The sequence below is a fragment of the Corvus kubaryi genome, unplaced genomic scaffold, assembly GCF_017639235.1.
Source record: "Corvus kubaryi isolate FWS band 111438036 unplaced genomic scaffold, C.kubaryi_AGA036_p1.0 130, whole genome shotgun sequence".
Classification (NCBI taxonomy): domain Eukaryota; kingdom Metazoa; phylum Chordata; class Aves; order Passeriformes; family Corvidae; genus Corvus; species Corvus kubaryi.
Genome location: NW_024580665.1, coordinates 4,584,295 through 4,602,994, shown reverse-complemented (window position 1 = coordinate 4,602,994; position 18,700 = coordinate 4,584,295). Strand labels below are relative to the sequence as shown.

Genomic DNA, 18,700 nt, shown 5'->3' with positions numbered 1-18,700 from the left:
GTCAGTGTGGTCTAAATATATTATTTCAAAGGATTATTACATAAAATGCATCTCTGCAGTGCTCACTGGTCCCTACAGTATGGCTTCCATAAAACAAAACTCATCAAGTCTTTTGCTCTGTTCTTGATAAAAAATTGTTACTGGATAAAAAAAAAAGACATCCATCACCTTATTCCTTGGATAAAATCCAGAAACATTTGGAGCCTCATGTTCAACAGACATGTGAAGTTGCATGCACAAATATATTATGATGAAAAGGCATAATTGGGCAGACAGGAGCCACCTTCAACTATCTTTCAGCAGTTTCTAAATTTCAAATCAGCTTCACTTACGTGGTAAAACTTTTAATAGTCTCATCAGAAAAAGGAATAATTCCATCCCTGTGGTAACCCTCAACTAATTTTAATACTCAAGTAAATGCATTAATGACATCCCCATCCCAGAAGATGAAGCCTCAAGCCAGGCAAGAAACAGGAGGTTTTGGCAGCTGTAATACTGAAAGCTTGGTATGGAGAAAGTGGCTTGGGCTATGAAAGAAATTTATTCACTATATATTACAAGAAATCCAACAACTACTGTGCGCTATCAGCTAAAAAAATTTTGCTGTAAAAAGCAGTCTTGCTTTATAAGCTCTCCTGTTTGGAGGCAGCTGAGACCTCTTACACAGATCTCAAGAATATCTGACTGTGAATTTGGTCAGAAATAGGAAATCCAGTTATGATTCTAACAGCTGACCTGAGGCTTCTTGAGGAGCCCCAATCAACATTTGAGATTAAGGAAGCAGGGAATTTTCAGCATCTGGATCAATAATGCTAATTCTTTTCACCTGTTTTTGCTGCCTTATACAAGGCAACTGCATTTTTCGCAAGTGAAATATGGGTTCACAGGAAACAAGCAAAACTGTGATGTGTAAAGTTCTCTGCTGGTACAACAGGGTTGCAGTGACAGAGACCTAACACCACCCTGCCAGCTACAGTGCACTCTGCTTATTCAGCACCACTCTGAATCCAAACCTGTTTCCTTCTTATCCACCCTAATGAGGTGACACAGCGCACAACACTCCACACGTGTGCCCTGGAACCAAAAACCCCAGGGCACGTACCAAAGCAAAGGCAGTCTTCCAAGAAAACTCAGGAACCTTTTTCAAAAAGAGTGAAAGACTGAAATTTGTATAATTGATGTACTATTTTCTTAAGCAGCTGGGGGGTATGTCCTGACCCTTCTGTAGTTTCTTCTGTCAGTCTGCAATACACAGTCTGGGTGTCACAGACCAGAGAAAGCACAGCCTTACAGCAGGGACAAAGCTAAAGGTCATGCTCTATTCTAATTACAAAAATATGTATGTAATAGGTAAAAATTAATTTTCTCATAAATTCCCGCATTTGTTAGGAATTAACTGTGCAGCATTTTGCTTCAGCTGTCAGTCACAAGTTTTTATCCTGGTATACATTTCCTCCACTACTACACACTCATTTGGTGTAAGACCTGCCCATTTCATTTTAAGACATTAGGATAAAACTGAAAACTTCAAAATACACTACTTTACTACAAGTATCTGTGCTAAAAGGTACTTTTAGAATGTGTTTGATAATAAATAATGATGGCATTACTAGAACCAGTGACCTTTCCTGGAAGGTTCAGGTAATCTATCAGCCTGAGACTGAAAAGAGTTCTGTGCCTGCAGGTACAGCTCCAATGCTTTTCATAAAAATTCCCCAACTGGAGAAGTATGGCACTTGAAAATTTTTGTCATTTGGAGATACAGCTCAAAGAGAGTTCAAAAAGGGTATGAGAAATTTCAAGCATCACTGAAGGCCAAAGTGGCAAATTTCTGCACAGGCACATGTCACTTCTCCTCTGAGGTTCTCACAGTGATCCAATCAAAGTTACAGCAGATATTGATGTGCTGTAGGAACATTTTTAGAAGTGGGCCTTTGTAGAACTAGTTCAAGCTGATGTAAATGTGACTTTAGCTCATGGAAGACAAAATATGGCCCAGATTAGAAAGACAGCGGTATCTGATATTTCACCTTACCCTGAGAGGATTTTCATTAAGGTAAGGAGGTTCTCCTTCCACCATTTCTATTGCCATGATCCCAAGTGACCAGATGTCCACTTTGGGGCCGTATGCTTTTCTTGTTACAACTTCTGGTGCCATCCAGTAAGGAGTCCCCACCATTGTGCTCCGTTTACTCTGCTCAGGGGTGATCTGAGCACAGAAGCCAAAATCAGCTGAGGAGAAAAACAAATACTGTTAAAGCCAGCTTGAATTATGAAACCAAGCAAAAGAATCCCCCACTTTAAGTCTGAGAATGCACTGTGGAATCTAGCTGGAAAAGCAGCCATGCTGTGATTCCCCGGGGCTGTAGCCAAGGTAGTATGGAACTGGCCACTTAAAGAAACCCTCAAGTTACATGCAGTGGCTTTTACTTAGTCACTTGAAGCTTTAGACTGTAACTCCCTCCAATCTGGAAGGATCATACACAAAGCAAAGCCACTCTTGACACCCTGTTTCCCTCTAGACGTCTCTGCACATTGCAGCTGTGCCCTCAGCAAGGGACCAGGCACTCCCACCAGCACCACTTTTGGAGAACTGGCCGTCACTCAAAAGCAATCCCACACCCCACATCCAGGAATACCTACTGACCAAGAATACCTACTCAATTTGACAGATCCATCCATCCCAAGAAGAATATTGTCGCTTTTGATGTCTCTGTGGATCACTTGGTTGGAATGAAGGAAATCCAGGGCTTGCAGGCACTGATAAGAGAAAAAAGAAATGTAAGGGCAAAAATTCATGGCATGATTTCATCACACAAGAAAGGAAATGGCTCTAAGATCCTTCTTTTCTAGGGGAATGGTGAGGAATGGCAGAACACAGTGCTGTCAAGAGAAGAGCTTGCTGCTCCAACACTGTTAGGAGTCATGTCTTGTATCAGCTTTTGAAAGGGAAACATCAGTTGTTGCTACAGACTGTCCCCTGCAAACACAGACAGAATGACTGCCGCTGCAGTGGATCTGCTCTTTCTTCTCCCTATAATGAATGACAACACATCACAGAAACAGAAGCAGCATCTTGTCCATGCAAACAGAAGCACAAGTGGGATACCTCACCTCCCGACAGACAGCAGCTATCTGTCCTTCATCCATACATGTCTCGGTGACAACATCGGTTAAAGAACCTCCAGCCAAGTATTCCATCACCACCCACAGTTCATCACCAACAAGGTAGCTGAAAGGAGAAAACAATGCTGTGGAGATGAATGTGCACAGCTAAATCAACGAATTATCATAACGTACAACTGATTTTTGTCTCCAGGTCACTTGCAAATAAAGACAAAATAAAATGAAAAGGACATTCCTTCTAGGCTACACAGTTCTTGGAATTTGCACAGTCTACATGAGAAAGGCACATCCATGAAAATGGAGATGTCTTAGGTGACAAGCAAGTGAAGAATGCACTTTAGTAACAGCAAAGATAAATCTGGAACCAGGACACCTGCCACCAGCTGGTTCATCATCTTAACTCATGAATTCCATCATTAACCCCAGGAGCGAGGCAACACAACTTTCAAAGTTATCCATGGGAGGAGGGTGTGCACCACTGAGGACAGAAGTCGGTCAAGTGTTTGGAAAACCTTGCAAAACATATACTCAGAAACAGGAAAGGCAATCAAAAAACTGTCAAATTAGGTGTTTCTGGAAACAATAAGTTAGTCTTCCTGGCATCCCCAGCAATAGAAAATAGTGAAAACAGCCCAAAGGAAAGAATTTCTAGGATGGTTTGTCAGCACTTTGCACAAGACACAGAAAATCTGATCAACTTTAAAAAAAACAAACCCCAGAACAAAAAAACATTGAGGTACTTGGAACATGGAGCTGACAGACTGTTGTTTTAGTAAGATATGGCTGATCCAGGTTTTTGAAAATAGAATTCAAACTATGTACGCCAGAAAAGACTAATGCAGAGCCAGTGCAATCTCCTCCCATCCACTGGAGATGAGTAGAGAAATAATAAAGAGCTCCATCTTCTGCAGTGATCAAAAGGTTTTTTAACCTTTGGCCTGCAGTGTGTAAACGAACATTCCCGTGATAATACCAGAACAACTTACCTGTCTAAATAGTTAACAATATTGGGATTCTTATTTTCCCTCATGACCAGGATTTCATTGATAATTAGTTCCTTTTTGGGCTGCTGTTGGAGATTCATTTGCTTTATGGCCACCTAAAATGACATTAAAAACCATTAACCTGAGTAGTCTGTTGCACAAGATCAGAATGAACACGCAGTGAACAATTACATGATTTTTGATTACATCACCTGCTATTCTTGATTGCATAACAAAGCAAACACAGACATACATGACAGATGTTGCTCCGTAACAAAAACACAATCCTAGCAACTTCCCAACTTCTGAAATTTTGATTTGCTCCTCTAAAGAAAACTCTTTTAACACAGTTTACATTTGCAGTTATAGTCAGGGTCTAAAAAGAAATAATCCATGTGTTGGTATTCTATGGATATGCCTAGGGTTATAAGGAAGGCTTAGGCCTTTTAGACCCCTTGGAGACTCCAATCTAAGTGCATTTACCAAATGCAGCACTGCAGGTGTATAAGGAACTACCAGAAAGATTCAGATCTGAATCTCTGCTGACAGCCAGAAATGAGAATTCAGGAACCTGAAGCTGGAGCCCCAAAGAGCAGTGGGATTCTCTGAGACACAACCTCGTCTTTCACTAATATGATCACTGTAACAGGCTGTCACTGACACCAGACCAAAACACAACTGACTTCTTACCAGCTGCAGTATGACTGAAACACAAAACTAAATTTCCAAAACATGATTTCTCCTGAACTATGTCTTGCATTATACTTTGAAGACCAAATGCGTGATCGAACAAATGGTAAACAGTATTGCTGTTCAAACCTGGGACTGAGATAAATTGGGCCTGAATGATGGCAGTTACCATCAGCTCGTGGATGCCTTAACAGATTTAGTAATTAAGACTGAGACCGTGTCCTTCTCTGACAGATACCGCTGCCCTCCTTTTTTCTGGCCATCTATGGACAGTCTTTCCGAAATCAAGCAATATAACAAAGCTATTTATTCCTCCCAGCAACAGGTGAATCTGTGGCCACCTCCAGGGTTCTCCCAAGGCCTTTAACCATGACACATCTTTTGATTTTACAAATTGCATTCCTAACCAGTCTGCGGCCACATGCACAGGCAGATTTTATGCTGTAAATGAACAGAATTAAATTGTGTATCTAGACCAACATTCTCTGTAACAGCACAACTTGATGCACAATGGGGAACAGAGCCAGAACAATTTCTAAACCAATACATTTATACTGGCAATAAAAATTATCCACTTTTTATCAGCACAAAGGTTGTTGGAATTTCTTAGCAGATTTCTCTCAATTAAAAAAAACATTCAGGGATAATATAACATGGTAGCAGGGTGGGATCAACAATACTGTGGAGAGCACCAACCTGTTCTGAAGACAGAGTAAGTAAAAAAATTAATCTCTTAAAATTGGCCTTAAGATCTATGGGTGAAGCATCCAGCCAAGCACAGAGAGCACCAAGGCTCTCATTGATTCTAGGAATTCACAGGCACCTTTTCAGGCATTTACGAAAACCTCAGATCCAGTGTTGCTGGCAAACATATGGCCACAGTAAGTGTTCAGTTACTGAGGCACAGAACCACACTGCCCTTAAAGACCTTTCGCTGAAAAGCTGAAGACAGCAGATGATGGATTTTGCCAGTTGACATTTGCCCATGCTTCAGAGAAACAGCCTTTGAAGGAAAGCTCTACTGGCCACCCAAAGCTCCAGCCATAGCTCACACCAGAGGGGAAAGCACTCAACAGCTGCAGAATCTGCTGGGATTTTTGACACTTACCTCTTGTCCTGTGGCGATGTCAATCGCTGTATAAACAGTTCCTGAAGCCCTAGAAACAAAACAGCAGGAGAAACTGAGAAACACTTTAGTCCTTGGAAGTGAAAGCCAGCCCAGACAGGAGAGCTCTGCTGCCTGAAGTGTTTATAAAACACCTGGGTTCACCCACTCCTCAGCCAACAGCATGGCAGCCCACCAGCCCTCTGCCATGCAGGGTGTCCAAGAGAAAAATGAGGTCCAACATGAAGAAAAGGGGCTGGTGCAAATCTCCAACGTACATACCAAGTTATTTTAATTCAAAATCTAAGGGTGGGGGGGTTGTGTACAAAAACTGGAAAATAATATATTTAATTATTTTCCATTTTGCTGTGTTGTATTTAGGTTTTTTTCCTTTTTTCTTTGTGTGTCTGTGAGTGTGTTTTTTCCATGAAATGTAACACACAATCCAGTTCGGCCTTCTCACACCTCTTATTTGAATCCATCTGCCAAACTCAGGCAATGTCACACAGTCACTCTGAGAACCCTGAACAAATGACAGCCATGTGAGGAGAAGATCTAAATACAGCTTTCTCCAGCATGCAAGCAAACAATTTTCCAGCCATCCTGTGAGGTCACAGCTAGAGCAGGTTAAGGCGTCTATTGTTTCACACACAAATTGAGAAGGAATCAGAACAGAGGATCCTTAGAGAGCTTCTTTGTGTGTCAAGAACCGTAGGCAGCTACTTCTGTTGAGTGCACCTAACATGTGAAGGACTCTTCATGGTGTCCATGTGTTGCTTCTGTGGTACACACACATTGTGTTGCAGAGCCACCAGAAATAAATGGTGTGCTCACATGCAGACTAGATGGGGTGGGGTTTGGTTTGCCATCTGCCTCTTCTTCCCCTATAATGATAAGGGCCGGAAAGTCCCCAGTCAGAGGAAATTCTTTTGGGTTTCAAAGCAACTGGGGGCTTGCAAACCCCTCCTTCTGAAGGCCTTCCTTCTGAGCTAAACCACAGCTTTACACTGCCATCATTTAAGAAGCCCGTGTCTGCAGGGGCAGCAAGGCAATGGAGAGCCAGGGAGGGAATTCTCAGAAGCAGGAATGTGCATCCAGCAAGTGTCCCAGTGACTGAAAGTGACAAAATCAGTTTGCTTCTTTTCACATGATCCGCTGGCTTGTTCATTTACCTGCAGGCTGAAATATTTCAGAAGCAGTTTAATTCAACAGAGACCTTATGTCTGCATTGAGAGCAATGTTCTCATTGGGGATGCTATGCATTCTTTTAATATAAAGGCAAATGCATTTTCCTATGACTAATTGACAAGATTAATCCAATTTGTTTTCATAAAAAGTCAACAACATTTATTCAGAATTGCTAACATTGTGATGATTCTCCTGTGCAAAGTCATATGAGGCTTTATTTCAAAACAGCTCCTGAAATTTGAATGCTTTTGGAATGCTCCAGGCCACCTGTGAGGAGTTTAGATAAAGGTAATTTAACCAAAGCTGTGAATTAATTGCAAAGGCTTTGCCATTCTGCATTACAAACTTTTATTTCTAAGTAACTCATTTCTGATCAGTAACTTGTAATCAGTTCTGCAGCACCTTGTGTTTACTGCAGTTAGGCAAGGACTCCCCATTAGATCTGTGTCACTGTGATGCAGTGCAGTACAAACCAGGCTGCTCATGGCTCCATACTCATTTGTCTTGCTATGAGAGCTAACACTGCTTGAGCAAACACAGCCTCTTTATCAAGTGCTAGTTAGAACTAAGTTTCCTCTGGTGTCAGCAACATTTTCAGCCCTCAGCTGGAGATAGATGACAAAACAGGGACTCAGCACTGACCTGTTCTGCAGCACAGGCCTGCTGACTACTGTTCCCTACAAAGTGGCTGTAAAACCCCCACACTGTTTATTAACTTCCCAGCTGTATGAAGCCATGAAGTGCAATGTGCTCGACAAGTTGCTTTTCCTTACATAAGCAACTTCTCCCTACCTGCAGTTCTCTGAGCAGCCACACCTCTCCCTGCCTTGCAGTGCTCCCACTAGCAGCTACTCAAAACCTGCTCACTTCCAACACTACTACACTTGCCTTTGGCATAGCTGTACCCAACTCATTGCAGAGGTGGCAGCTCAGGAACTGGCACCTGCATTAACTGAGCACATCAGCACCTGCCGAGGCAGTGCCACATCCCAGCACTGCTGCAGACACCCAAACCCCAGCCATGCATCACTTTGGGTCCTCCTGATCATCCTGTTCCATTACCTTTCTGATGGTCTTGCTCTTTAGGATCTTTCCCTGTCACAGTAAAGTGGCCTGCAGTATTAGAGGCATGAGTTGGTTACGGCAGCACACTCACTCCTCTCTAAGGAGGCCATGCAATCTTCAGGCTGTGCTAAAAAGCTGGAGGAAATCAACTTAGACGTCCTTTTAGGCCATACACCAGCCACTTGTCTTTCCACTAGCTGTCAAGGCACCTTTGTACAAGCTCACTCCTAAGACTATCAAAATAAAAGACACTGAGGGTGATGGTCACATTCTCACAGTGACAGCAATAATCTGCTTCACATGCATGCTTATTCTGCTTTCTTGCTCAGCTGACACTTCTTTTCTAAGAAAGGGGCACAGTTGGAAGGATCCACTGACATTTTACAAAAGACAGTAAGAACCAAAGCTTCAAGTAGGAAGCAAGTTGGAATTTGAGAAAGGTTTTTTTTACAATGAATGGAGCACAAACACCTTCCCACAAGGGCCCTACCAAACCAGAGTGACCTAAGATAAAACCTGACAGACAAAATGTAAGTGTGTCAGCCCTTCTGCAGTACATATCCATTCTAGGTTAGCAACAGGCTACTCTGAGCTCAGACCTCACAAACAGTTACGGCAGAAAAATATCTCCTGATGCCAGTAAACAGCTTCTGTCCTACACTGACAGCAGTGTCCTGGTGTTACACAGATGGTGCCAGTCCTCCTGGAATGACAACACTGCCAAGGAAACGCTAATGGTGCAGGCAGTCTGTATTTAAAATGCAAGTCAGATACCTAATGTCAAGGTAAGTTCTTTTGTTCTTGCCTCCTCACACAGGCAATATTTTCAAATTGATCCAATTTACAGTAAGCAAAGCTGGGTTTCAAAAGCAAATGGCTTGGGTGATTATTTTCAGTAAATGCCTAGAACCTGCAGGATCCAAGAGGGATCCACCATGAGGTAGATGATGTATTTTCCTCTGAAGTGCATTGGCACTGTCTCTATTACTGAATTTTTGGATTTTACAACCTCTGTAGAAAAAAGAGCTTATTATTTCATCTCTGGTTTCAATTTCTAAACTACATGGTTATAAGCCTGATCACTGAGTATTATTTTAAGCAAATATTTGAAATAAATGTTATTGAGAGCTCTCAGCTGACAGCTATCAGATGATGAGTTGCTCTTTTAGTAATGTTTTTTTTCCTTTCTTGAGCATGGTCGTATTATTTTGAGACATACAAAAATGATTTCTCTTAAGAAAATAAGCAAACAAGAGCCACACCCTTGAGGGACAGGAAATATTTCAGGCCCTGCTTCTTGCTGCAAATAAGATATTGTCAGCATCAAGTTGTCTTTGATGATTCCTTTTGACCACAGTTATAAATTCTGACCAGTACTGAGAGACAGGAGGATCTAAATCTGATCATATCTGAACACATTTGGAGCTTGCCTGTCTTCATGCTTCATATTACCCTAGCAAAATACCTGGCCCATGGTTTTGCATAAGTAACTGGGATCGGACATACCCTTGGCCAATTTTTTCAAATCGAGTATATTTCTTCTTAGGATCTCCCACGCTCACAATGCTCCCTGAAAGAAACAAAATGTAAGATTCTCACTTCAAAACAGAGACCCCACCTTCCAGCAGATCTGAAATGCAGCCCCACTGTCTTGGGCTTTGAGCCATTTGTGGTCAGTTGGGTAACAACAACAACAACAACAGAGGCAGCTCCATAGCACAGATGGCCTCCAAAACCACTGATTTTCTACAGTCCTTTAGGGTTACCTTGACAGGAAACTAAACACATGGAGAAACATTCAGAATAGACAGAGATTAGAAAACAACAGGCAGCAAGGCAAGTGTTCTCTACAAGTATTAAGGAGAGCTTCAACAACAGTGCCTTTATTTTCTTGGGAATAAACACTCTGATTCAATGAAAGATTTAAAACTTCTGAAGATTAAATGTACCTTGTGTTCACTTTTTAACAAACAGGCACTATTTTTGGAACAGGAAGAATATTTCAAGTGCTTCCAGGAGAGGAGGAGATCATCTCAACCTTTCAGCAGTTTGCCAAAAGAATGCCTTTATGTTTGCAGGGAACAGCATCTCATGTTACAATCAAGAATGATGGAGTTTTAGCCCCCATCACTGGTGTCCAGGCTAAAGTCTGAAGACGTCCCTGCCCTGCGCCATTTGAAGAACCACACTGCTGGTTTTCAGCATGACATGGACCTGTCACTCACACTGGACTCGCCCTCTCACCACTACACATATGCTATTCTCCCCAAACCAGCAGGATGGGTAACAAGGACAGCAGTGCCCCTGGGGCACTGGTGTGACACAGACAGCTGCCCAAAAGGATGCCGAGTCCAGCTGATATGATGCAGAAGACAGACCAAACAAAGGGCTGCTGCCTCCTGCAAGCTCTGTGCTGCAGCAGTGGGATGGTCCAGCTCCATAGTGTGAGCAGGAGGTTTATACCTTCTCATCTCCTATCCCTCCTTCTAGTCAGCTAGAAGGGAGTTCCAGAGTCCTCTGGTCATGTTCTTTTCTACTGAAGAGTTATTTTGTAGTGAAGATCTGCTCTAGAGAAGCAGAATGAGCTTTGTTTTATGCCATGCGTTTCAATGAGATGAAACTATGAAAAGTTAAACGGGTTCTGAAGGTGTTACATCCTCAGCTTGGGCTCCTGACACTTCGGTTCATCCAACTAATGCAGGCTGGCACAGCAGGGCTGCACCACTTCAGGGCACTTGAGACTGTGTGGGCATCCCGGGCAGTGGGCAGGCTCACCCGGCCATCAGCCCTGGCTGGCGTTCCTGGAGCACAGGGCGAGGGGAGTGAGCACTGCGGGGCAAAGGAAACCTCGTCCTGCAGCTCCATTAACGCTCTTACCAAGGACTGCAAAATTGCTTTAGCAGGGAGTGTACCAGATGGTGCTGATGCCTTGTCTTCTTGCTGGCAGGCAGGATTCCTGGCTAGGCATCCAGTCAGATGCCCATTTGGATGCTAAAGACCTCTGCTCCATAAAAATGGCCTGGACAGGGGGAAGAGGTGTTTGTTACTACTAAGAGGGAATGGTGCATCATCTAGTTTTGTTTTGGATGCACAGGTAAACAAGTATGTCTTTGTATTTGTAATACAGGGATACAGCCAGATCAGCCCAAGGAAATAATGCTGCAGATCACTGAAGTCTTTCCTTCTGAACTCATCTTCTTAAGCTATTTCTGTGATGTATGTTCCAAGGTAGATCTTTAGAAGACATTTGCATTGAGCCACCACCTTAGGCTTCATGGTTTGCATTGTATCAAGGAAACTACCAGACCAGAAAAAACAATATTGTTTCTTTTATCAAGCCTTTGGATTTGTTTGAGTCTATCAGATTTTGGCTCTTTCATTAGACACAAACAAAATATCCTAATCACTGCTTTCTTTCCTTCTTGCCCAAATGGGCAAGAAGGTATCAAGCAGGGCAAGGTTTAACTTTAGCTTTCAGTGGCATGAGCTCCACAATGGGTGATGGGGCCAGACTGTCCCACATGGGACTGTCTCCCACCCTATGGCTCACAACCCCACAAGCTCTGCAGCAGTAAATCAAACACTGCTCTAATTCTGTGCTGGGCTGGACAACAGGAACAACACTGTGCTGCCATTGCCTGGCTAGGTGCTATTTTCAGCAAGTTAATGGAACTGTGTATCTATTAGAACAGGTATCAGAAGTTCATGGAAGTTCATTCACTTCAGACAAGAATACAGAGAAGGACTGAAGAAGAAAGATTTTTTAAAATTATTTTCCAAATTTGCCACTAATTTTGAAGTTCAGATTTCCAGAGTTTTTCCTCAAGACTTGAGCAGCTGCTTTTCCAAAGTAGTTGTTTGTGGCTGGTTTCCTGTGCTTAAGCCAATGTACATCAAACATTACAGCACTAAAATCAACAAAGTGACAGGTATGCAGCTCCCACTCAGACAAGCACTCACTGCTCTGGACAAAAGATAAACCTATCAGCTATTTTGATGTGTTTAAGCACTTTCCTTTATCAAGTCCTAAATTAAGTGGATAAGAAAGCTGAATTGGGCCAGTTCTGTTTTATAGTTATCACTGGAACACAGTCATGATCTCATTATAGACAGAATTTTGTTTGATCTTATCTCAATATTACAGGTTTTACTCACTAATAAAACTCTAAAAGCTCTAAAAGAACCCAAGTTATTTCAAGCAGAAAAGAATTATGAAAGCAATTTTAGATAAAAGAGGGCAGAAAACACCTTCCTAAAAGTAGCATAAAAACAGTTGTGGGGGAAGTAGGCAAGGTGGAGCAGTCATGCAAGTTAAAATAAAACAGAACAAGCACCACACTGCTTAAATATAATTAGTTCAAGACTCTAACAAAAAAGCGTCATGCCTGTTTTCAGATAGCTTCATGAAAGCACAAAAATATTTTCAGTGCCCACATCACAATTTGCCCAAGGCAGACATTGACACCTTGCTCACTTGGTAGCAAATTGCTAAGAAACAAAAAGCATGAAAGCATGTAACATTTCAAAGATATAATCCCCCAAAACGCCAGGGCTCAGTCCCAACCTGGCATATACAGCAGCTTGAATAAATGATACACATACTTGAGCTCATGGATGCAGGGTACCTGCAGATCTCATGGGGGAAGCGTGTCTCAAATGCTTAGCATCAGTTGAAGAAGCAGTTCCTCTCTCTGTAAGCTGACATACTTGCAGGTAACTATCTGCTCTGGAATTTATTTTATTGTGCCCTCAGCTAAAGCTATTGAATTTATCCTTTGGATACTCCCTAATGACTCTGAGACTCATGTCAACCTGGTAAGGATGCAGGAAACTCTATGCAAGCAGCTGAAATCTCACAGCTAAGGAAGGCTTCAGTCTGTGCAGTCACAGCAGCCATCAGTGGCAGGGCAGGTATAACAAGAAGGTTGAGCAATGGCAACCACTGAGAAAAAGCCATAGCCAAACAGGACCCTGTTACAAGCAGTTGCCCCCATTAAAGACATATTATTGCCTTTGTGATCTGACACAAGGAGGTGTAGATCAGTCTGCTTTTTTTACTAACAGTTAATGGTAGACACAGAGTAAGCTGGGCTCTGTTCTGAACCCAATCATTTAATCTGAGAACACTGCACTGGTAGCTATCACATGCAAGAAACAAATTAAATTGGTTGCACTGCAGAATTACGAAGGGCTTGATGTGCCTCACTAGAGTATGATCCACACAGGGGTTGGGGCCAACAGTTAGGATTCTAATAGTATTAACTGGCTGGAAATCAGCCATGAAAAAGTGCCATGTTATCTGAGGAACAGATAGTGGATGCTCCTTTCAAAGGAGATCTCACTGACAAAATTGTAAAATTATTATAAAAACAAACTATAGAAGAAGAAGGAGGAGCAGTAAGAGTTATGAAAAGGACAGCAAGAGAATAGCTGGAAGATGTGTAACTGTCTCAAGGAGAGCTCATTGAGGCTGAAGGAACCAGCTTAGTGCTGCAGTTGTCTACTGGTAGAAAAACCCACACCAATAAAAAAACCTCCCATAAACAAAAATCCCAAAACCCAACAGATTTTTGCGAAGTATTTTGACTCCAGTGACTCATGAGAAGTTAGGAGTCTAAAGAGAATTTAGCAACCCAAACATTCTGTTCCATTTGGCCATTAGCGTACAGGAGTTCCCTACATCATTCACTAGGTCACACCCTTTTGCTCAACCAGAAACAATCTCTGCTTTTGCCTTTAGCACCAAAGGAAGCTCAGGCAAACCCAACCCAGTCCCAGCTGCCCTCAGAGGCAGCAGGAACACCCCGAGTATTCTCTCACTGCCTTGAAGCACAACAGTTTCTGTAGGGAGCTGTAAGTGACTCTGTGACACTAAACTGAGGAGGAACATTTGGTACAGCTAATGCTGACACATGCAGGCAACACACTGCCCTAGCAGACTCAAAATACCCAATACATACTCAGTTTCTCTAGGATCTCCTCATCTGTCATCTTGGATTTTTTTCGCTGCCGGTCTGTGTTTCTGTACAGAGTGTTTGTGTTTGAGTTTTCAGGTTGGGGAGTGGTGGCTTCTTTAGCTGGTGCTGGTGCAGCAGCAGGTTCAATAACAGAGCGTGTGTAGATCTGTGACAAGAAATTATTTTGTGTCAGAAAGGTGGCTGGCAGAGATCCCCCTGAGATCCTATTTCAAATGCAAACCCTTAGGAAGATTGTGTCAGCCACATCCAGGACTCTAAAACTAGTTTTGCTGTCCACTTCTCAAACTGAATGGGCAAAAGTGGAAGGTTATAAATTCATGGCCAGTTTCATGTTCAATTTTCACGGATTTTCTGATATATTCCATGGAGAGGGGCAGGTACCTCCAGGGGACAGTGTGTCATATGTATCCTGCCAGTATATGAACTGCATCTTTGGACTGCTCTCCCTGCTGACAGGGAGCCTGCACAGCTGGACAAAGTGGCTCATTTTCACACTCGTAGCATTGAAGGACATGATGGTACCTCCTACCTGGTACAAAAAGAAAGTCATGTCCCCCACCAGAACCCCAGGAAACTGACACCTGAATGTGAAAGTTCAAATCCGATTTTCCCCGTGTCAGTGGCTGGAGTGAAGCTCTGTGTCATGACAGGCCTCCCGCCCACAGCACCCTCAGCCCCAAATGGCACATGCTGTCTGATCAGAAACTTGCAGCTCTGCACTACACCAAACACAGACCTAACCAAAGCTGGCACTTACTGATTTTGTGTGTTCAGGCCGTGGGGCAATAACAGGTGGAGGTTCATTGTCATCTTCCTCCTCTTCATCATCTTCATCCTCTTCTTCAGAGACAGAGGGAGCCAGAGGAGGTTCTGATGCTGTTTTTGTGCTCTGTGGACAGACAGTACTGTGAGCGATAGTCACTATCGTGCCACTTTGGAGCTTTGATAGCTACCTACACCTTTAGTCTTCCTAGACATCAGAGGCCAATCTAGACATGCACATACTCCTATGGGCCTAAGTTCTAAGTTAAACACAAAACAACACAACTTAAAGCTTTAAGTGTGTTGAACTCCACCAGTCTCAGCTGCTGCTCAGAGGCAGGGGGTTATATCGTATCATCCCAAATTTGCTAGTGAAACAAAAAAATGAAAATGTGCCTTGTGAAGTGTTTACTAACTGCTTTAAAGCTGGCTACAACAGCCCACTTAAGAGAACTGAAGCAAATCAAAGGCACCATTCTACATATTCATATCTCATTGGCACTCTCTTTAAAATGCCATCCCTTTGGTCCAGTAGAAATACCAGTAAGGGAAGCCACAGCAAACAAGGAGACCTGAGTCGGTAATTTTGGAAAGCTGACGTGCTGACTGTCTCACTACTGCCGCTGTCTGCTAGAAGAAAATACTGCAGCATCTGCCAAAGTGTCCATATCCACTGGAAAAGCCACTGGGAAGGGTTACTCTGCTCTGGTGAACACCACACTTCCTCTGAAAAGTGTGTTTTATTAAGGATAAGGGAAGTGGCATTGATTGAAAATCTGAAGTGTGAATATTCAAAGATGTTTTTAATTTAATTATACACAGTTGGCCATGTAATCACAAACCTCACATAATCACATGAAGTTACTTAACACTTTAAAAGAAAAGCCAAATCCCATTCAGTCACTTGCTATTTAATTCACTAACAATAACCCTAACCAATTCGGTCAGTATTAATGTGTATGTCACTCCTACATCTCTGGGACTGCTATCCAGCATTAATTAGAGTGGATGGTTATTTAAAACTTTCCTTCAATGGTTCCAGTGAGTTACATATCAATTATAACCATATTTATATTCAGTTATATATCCAGCTGTGCTAAGGAGGAATCATGAAATTTGATAGAAATGAGATTCTAAACTGTTAAAACTAAATTAAAACGGGCTCATTAGGCAGTGCTGCATATTGTTGTGAATTACATACACCATAGCTAAAACCAGCAAGCAATCTTCTGTCTGCTAAACCAGACTTTCACCTTTTTAAAAGATCTCCAACAGAAAATTAAAAATCAGCCAGGGCAATCTCATGGCTTGCTCCACAATTCTTAAACACTAGGAACATCAAAGGTTACTTTCCCACTCACCGACGGATGGGCTTCTATGTATCCATGGGCGCTTTTATCTGCAATGAGCAAAGGAGAATGAACCAGATGCTGTTGAAAAAAACCCTGCCTGTTTTGGGGAATCCCACAGACAAGTCAACCCAAACAGAGATCGTTTTTCTTTCTCACCATCCCTTCAGGAGCAACAGCAAGGAAGAGAACAGGACAAAATTCCAGACCATGTCTATTTTTTGCCCTGTTTGCCAGTAAATAAAGTAAATAGAAATTTGGTCAAGAAAATGCAAATTGTTCTTTAACTGGCAATGCTTCTGTTCCACCGAAGAGCTAAAGCAGCTTTTTCTCCTTTCCCTCCTGTGCTTTATTTTTTTTCAATAAATTGCACACATTCATTCTCATTAGCTTGCTAACAACATCTTCACAGAAAAGCTTCCCCAAAACCCCCCTTAGCCATGGCAGCTCTATTCTGACAAAGTGCGAGAAGAGCTCCTGGGTTCAGGAGCTCAGATGAACTGTTTTGAAACCTGCATTTCATCACAAAGGGAATTGCTATTTTAGCACACAGGAAGTGTCAAATTAGTCAAATCCTTTAATTATGGAATTTGGGAAAAAAGATGCTTTCTCTCAACCCTGAAGATAAACGCACAGTTTTTAGAAAGACTTCTGAGAAGCTTTTTCATTTTGGAAGTTGTCTTGGTTTGAACCTTCAAACTGAGGAAATGACAGACTCCACTGTCACAGACAATCCTGTGAAGGGAATGAAACCCCAGCAGGTGACATTCCAAATGCTGTCCACACCCTGCTGGCTACAGACACCCCGTTTTTCAGCTGAAGCTGTCAACAGGAGCTCTACCAAACTAATGCTATCTTAATGGCATTTTTGTTTCAAAACCTTGGTTAGTTCTAAAAACCAGCAACAAAGCAAGGTTACTATTTTAATAATATTTGGGGAAAAAAAGGGAGAACTAGAATTAATTTTAGGAGTATTCCACAAGGTGGAATTGGTTCAGGTTGCTTCCTGAACACTTGAATGTTGAACTTTGCTCTGACTCGCTTTGGAGCCTGACCTCCCCTGTTGGGAGACGTCTACTTACCTCCTGATGTAAAGCTCATATATTTCTGGTTGTTAACTGTTTCTTTGGAATCATAAAATTTGAGAACATCTAGAACAGCCTGTGGGTTCTTCTTCTGCTCCAGTTTTGTTATGTTGGAGGTCTGTAGTAGCCTGGCCCACTGCTCTGGAATGCCCTGTAGACGTCGAGTGGAAACAAAGTGGGTTTAGAGTATTTAAAATCTGCAGCCTCACAGATCTTTACCAAGATCCCATGCTCCCTGTAAGATTACTTGCAGAAATTTTGATTGACACCTTACAATTAAAATTAGATGCAATCATTTCTTCTCTATCAAAAATCTAGCTAAAATCAGGACCCAACTTTAAAAAGAAAAGAAAGTAATGACTGTGAGAGGAATAAAAGGGCATGAAACTTCTCTGGAAATCAACTCTGCTCTTCCATGGAATAATGATTTAAGGCTTAATCTTGTTTGCCTGGTGATTCAGGGCAGGCATAACAAGAATATTCTCTACTGGTGGACAACACAGTGTCTTTTAGGAGCTTTACACTGGACCTTTCATGCTTAGGAATGCAAACACATTTTGCTGAAATGATCACTGCTGTCTGATTCAAAGATAAACCCCACCCTGTTACAATTAATTTTCAGCATACCAGGGAACGCTGCAGGGTACAGGATCTGCCTTTCAGCTCTCAAAATCATGACACTGAGGTGTACCACTGCTGCAAAGGATGTCTCTAGGTTCTCTACTGCAACCATACAGAAACCAGGGACTCAGAAAACAGGCTGAGAGTGCCAACGCCTTGGATGAATTCTTGGACATCTTATGGGTGAGGTAGAATTTGAAAGTTGAACCAATCACTAAAAGCCCCAGCTCTACACTGAAATTCTATTGATGAAAACTTGCTTTAGTTATCCAGGATAATACCCTAGATTTGGCAGCCTGTCATTCCCCCCCTTTACTGCACAGCTGACATTGACCAGCAAACTGTAGGGCTCACTGAAGGAAAAACGACACCTTAGCCTTGGTGCCACCCCTATCTACTTTCATATAGCTTCTTCTCAGAAATTGTCCAAAAAACAATGTGTGACATGGGCTTCCAAAGTTTAGGATTGATGAAAAAAAGTGGGAAAAGCCAAGCAACAAATCTAGTGCACACACATCAACCTGCTGCTGCAGTGCTATGACATCTCAAAGAAGCATTTGGGGCCTGTGACGCACCTCTGGGAGCTTCCCTGGGCACATCTGTGAGCCATAGAGATCTGGCTGTAATGGACGTAAATAAAGAAAGAAAAGAAAGTTAAAACAGAATGTGGGACAACTTAGAAGGTGGTAGGAGGAGGAAACCAATGGGCCAAAGTGGACAAGTCCCATCTAAAATGGGAGTTACGAGG

The 18,700-nt window shown here is 42.4% G+C and overlaps 1 protein-coding gene across 11 annotated transcripts in view; it reads right to left on the bottom strand.

Moving 5' to 3' along the window:
- The window catches only part of LOC121665181 (serine/threonine-protein kinase PAK 3), a 132,184-nt gene that overhangs the window by 10,691 nt on the left and 102,793 nt on the right, over positions 1 to 18,700 (bottom strand). For 10 of the 11 annotated variants that reach the window (XM_042029177.1, XM_042029127.1, XM_042029146.1 and 7 more), the window contains 11 exons: positions 18,528 to 18,572; positions 17,329 to 17,482; positions 16,259 to 16,296; positions 14,893 to 15,024; positions 14,118 to 14,280; positions 9,664 to 9,727; positions 5,908 to 5,956; positions 4,113 to 4,225; positions 3,115 to 3,232; positions 2,661 to 2,760; positions 2,036 to 2,232 (listed from right to left, as the gene is read on the bottom strand). In XM_042029177.1, coding sequence (XP_041885111.1) covers positions 2,036 to 2,232; positions 2,661 to 2,760; positions 3,115 to 3,232; positions 4,113 to 4,225; positions 5,908 to 5,956; positions 9,664 to 9,727; positions 14,118 to 14,280; positions 14,893 to 15,024; positions 16,259 to 16,296; positions 17,329 to 17,482; positions 18,528 to 18,572 — 1,173 coding nt within the window. The remainder of the gene's footprint in view (positions 1 to 2,035; positions 2,233 to 2,660; positions 2,761 to 3,114; positions 3,233 to 4,112; positions 4,226 to 5,907; positions 5,957 to 9,663; positions 9,728 to 14,117; positions 14,281 to 14,892; positions 15,025 to 16,258; positions 16,297 to 17,328; positions 17,483 to 18,527; positions 18,573 to 18,700) is intronic. The other variant, XM_042029200.1, reaches the window with a different exon arrangement.